This window comes from Castanea sativa, chromosome 3 (assembly GCF_040712315.1).
Source record: "Castanea sativa cultivar Marrone di Chiusa Pesio chromosome 3, ASM4071231v1".
In the NCBI taxonomy this organism is placed as follows: domain Eukaryota; kingdom Viridiplantae; phylum Streptophyta; class Magnoliopsida; order Fagales; family Fagaceae; genus Castanea; species Castanea sativa.
The window spans coordinates 26,879,731-26,883,651 of NC_134015.1; the positions used below are offsets into that span (position 1 = coordinate 26,879,731).

Genomic DNA, 3,921 nt, shown 5'->3' on the forward strand with positions numbered 1-3,921 from the left:
GAACAAGAAAAAAGCGAATCATCACTAATCCACCTTTATTCAATTTAGTAATTATTAAAAGAAAAATAAATTAATTTATTATTGCTCTGCCAGGACCATCATAAATAAACTAATTAGACCTCCCTAAAACTATTGGAAAACCAAAACAAAAAAAAAAAAAAAAAAAAACGAAAAACTTCTAATGATGTTAAAAAGTTCTACTGGCTTCTTTTTTTTTTAATCGACTTAAGAACATTTGGCTATACCATCTTGGCAGTTGGTAGTACTACTCTCAGGAGGCCATGACCTTTTGCCTCTTGATTTCTTTCTGAGCAATAACATAGTTCTTCCAATGAGTAGTGACTTCTCTTTGTGTTTCTAAGTCACTCTTTCTCTTGGACACAACACCATTGTCTCCATTCTCTTCAACTTCACTACTAACTTTTGGGGGCAATTTGTCAAGCTCATGGAGAACCGTAGTGATGTCATGCACAAGACGCTCAGCAAGGGTGCGTGAGAACTCGGCTCTAATCACAACACGGAGCACAATCACATGCTGAGCACCTGCGGGCATGGGATATGCAGGCACAATCCAACCAAACCTTCGTAACATTTCGGATACCACAAACTCATCGTGACCTGCTTTCTTGTTCTTGAGAGAAAATGCCACCACTGGAACTCCATCATCCTTGGACAAAATCTCAAAGCGTCCAGTCTTCTCTAATCCTTCCTTTAGCACCATTGCATTCTCGTGACAATTTTCCATGATATTCTTGTACCCCTATTAAACATGTACAAGTTTTTTGCATTAGGAAGGCTATAAATTTAATTTGAAGTTCATCTACATAGTTATTGTAATTTATTAGGCTCACCTCCTGGCCTAAGCGGATTAGTTGATAATACTGGGCAATAATTTGACTTGAACCTGCATATATAAAGCAAGTAAGAAATAATTTTTATTTTGTTGATGAATAAAACTAGGATGACATCCATATTAAAGATAAAAGGAAGTAATCAAACTGGTCACCTTTAGAGAAATTGAGGGTAAAGGTGGACTGCTCAGCTCCAAGGTACTTAATGTGGAAGATGAGTTCTTCAGGGAGGTCATCTTTGCTTCTCCAAATATTCCACCCAATTCCAGCATAAACAAGCCCATACTTATGGCCACTAACATTGATGCTCTTCACTAGTGGAAGTCGGAAATCCCATTCGAGCTCTGGATAAATGAATGGTGCAATAAATCCACCACTGGCCGCATCAACATGAATTGGAGTATCCCATCTACCAAAAATTAAGCAAATAAATTAACTTATTAGATTTCAACCAATGATGAATGTTGAACTAATTACGGAGTTAAGTGGTATATACCCAGTTTGCTTGTTCTTTTCTAGCAAGAGATCATTCAAGAGCTTGACATCTTCAAATTCTCCATTGTAAGTAGAGCCCAAGATAGCAGCAACGCATATGGTGTTTTCATCCACCATTTCAACAGCTTTGACAGGGTCCATTACATAGTATCCTTCCCTCACATTCACTTCCTTCAGCTCCACCTCGAAGTACCTAGCAAATTTCTCCCAGCATACCTACCAAAACCAGTCCAAATAAAGAATTTATTATATATATAATCAATAAACTCTAAACTTTACTAGTTCCAATACTATTAGATTTATTTTTACACCTAAATTCTTGTCAAATTAATTATATTACTAAATGATACATATAGCATTATTATATATACCTGAACATTGGCACCTGTGACAATGTTGGGCTTGTCAAAGGGTTTTCCTTCCGCCTTCCTCCTATTTTGCCATTTCCTCTTGAATGCAAGGCCAGCTAGCATTATAGCTTCAGATGATCCTACAGTTCCCACTCCAATCGCATCCTCAGACTCTCCTAATGGAGTATGAAATAAACGTGCTATCATGTTCACGCATCGATTCTGTACAAACAAATTATATATAAAATCTCCAATAAAATAAAAATCATACATCCAATCATTGTCATGGGTGGTCTCGGTAAGAAAAGACATTTAGTTTTAAATTTTTAAAACACAAAATTGAAATTGAAATTTAAATTTTTTAAAAGAATTTATAAATACACCTTTGAAGAGAACTATATATTGTTGAGAATTTGAGGACAACTTTTGACTTTCCGTTCAAAATTCCACCTTTTGTTTTTTCATCTCTTTCTACTCAACATTCTTTTACCAGGACCGTGAGAAAGCTTCAAGCCTTCAACCCAATCCCTAAACCTGAAACCCCGGTCCACTGTTTTTTATTTCTTAATTTCAAAAAGTTTAGACTTTAGAGGCACTATGAGAAAGTCCTAACCCAATGGTTAGTGCCACATTAGTTTTTAATGTTTCACAATGTTATATGGCATTATTTTAATATATATTTTTTAAAATTGAATTTCTCTATTTAAATTCTTCATCAGTATATTTGAAGATTATATTTTATTTCTTTAATAATGCAAGAATTTATAGTTCCATTTGCAAATACAATCACAATAAATACCTATTAATCACTATCATAATTACCAAAATGCATATTTAAAAAAAAATTGTATTATGTTAAATTTATACACACTATGTCACCAATTTGAATAAATTAGTGGCAATTATTTGCACATAATAAAAAATAGTGTTAACTGTGAATTTATATAAACCAATCAAAATTTAAAATATTAAATAATTATAAAAATAAGTTGTCCTAAATAAGCCGTACCCCTTCTGGACAACACTTCACATGACAGGAAAACACTAAAAACAAATTTTTTGCTGAGAACACTAAAAAGAAATTAAACCATATAGAAAATAAACCTAACATAATAAGAAAAGCAAGCACAATTTTTTACTTCGTAAAACTAATACAATTTTGTACCAAAGTTTTGGTATATTGACTTTTGACAGTTTGACTACAGGTGTTGAAGAGAGAAGACTGAGTACTCATTTTTTTTTTTCTACTTGATAATAGTTCACGCTAACTTAGGAGAAATCGTCGTGTGTGTATGCATATGAGAGAGAGAGAGAGAGAGAGAGAGAGAGAGAGAGAGAGAGAGAGATTTATACATGAAGTTCAGTGGTAACAGGGTACTCATCCATGTCGACATAATTCTTGTTGATGGACTCCATGACTAGTTTGTCACACTCGGGCTCCATCAATGTGGTGACAAAGGAAGCCAAGTTCAACTTTGGCTTACAATCAAGCAGCAACTCATCGTGTATGATTTGGTAAGCAGCCTCCTTCGGTATCGAGCTCTCAGGCATCTTATACCTGTACATACATTCCATTCAAACAATTTGTTTTTTTTTTAGTTCATAGTGCCCATGAAAGATTATCATAACTAAATAAAACAAACAAACTACAACAACAATAATGAAGAATATGATGATGGTATTAAATATAAATAGTTATATACCTAGGGAGTGAATCCCGGACATAGCGAGAGGCAGAGGTTGAAAGCACTGAGAGATCAGACTCAGAAGCTGGCCTTGAGAGCACCATGGTTGATGATGCACAAACGCAAGACAAAAACAAGAGAGAAGAAAGTTGGTACTTTGTTCGGACAATTTGTATTTATAGTAGCAAAAAATTTGTAGGGTTTCGGTTTTGCTTGGAGAAGAGGTGAAGACCCTTCAAGGTAAATATATATTTATATTTATACTCACCATTTATTGCAAAACATGTCCTTTTTTATTTACTTAGAAGAGAAAACAAATTCAGAAAGTTCAATTATTTTTTTCAAAAAAATAAAAAAGTAAACAAAGAAATTGACCACGAAAATATGTTAAAAGAGGTCAGCCAATCATTCATGCAAGTGGGTCCCTAATTCCTTTTGAGGACCATACTCTTGACAAGTTCTTGTTTTGTTTTTGCCTTGCATAGTTATTTAGGTCTGTCTTTGGGCACCCACAGCCACAGGAAAGAACGAGAATACAAT

The 3,921-nt window shown here is 34.3% G+C and overlaps 1 protein-coding gene across 1 annotated transcript; it reads right to left on the bottom strand.

The window, feature by feature from the left end:
- Positions 1-271: 271 nt before the first annotated feature.
- LOC142629738 (glutamate decarboxylase 4-like) lies at positions 272-3,485 on the bottom strand. The gene is made up of 7 exons (XM_075803775.1): positions 3,400-3,485; positions 3,050-3,254; positions 1,718-1,918; positions 1,348-1,562; positions 1,007-1,260; positions 852-904; positions 272-760 (listed from the first exon to the last, which is right to left on the bottom strand). Exons 1-7 carry the CDS (start codon positions 3,483-3,485, stop codon positions 272-274), a joined length of 1,503 nt encoding a protein of 500 aa, XP_075659890.1.
- Between the last annotated feature and the right edge of the window lie 436 nt (positions 3,486-3,921).

Excerpts from the sequence above, each read along its gene's own strand:
- LOC142629738 (XM_075803775.1), bottom strand. The coding sequence starts at position 3,485 with ATGGTGCTCTCAAGGCCAGCTTCTGAGTCTGATCTCTCAGTGCTTTCA. Across the intron at positions 1,919-3,049 it reads CTGTTACCACTGAACTTCAT|AATCGATGCGTGAACATGAT; the intron begins GTATAAATCTCT and ends TTGTTTGTACAG. Across the intron at positions 1,261-1,347 it reads GAAAAGAACAAGCAAACTGG|ATGGGATACTCCAATTCATG; the intron begins GTATATACCACT and ends AATTTTTGGTAG.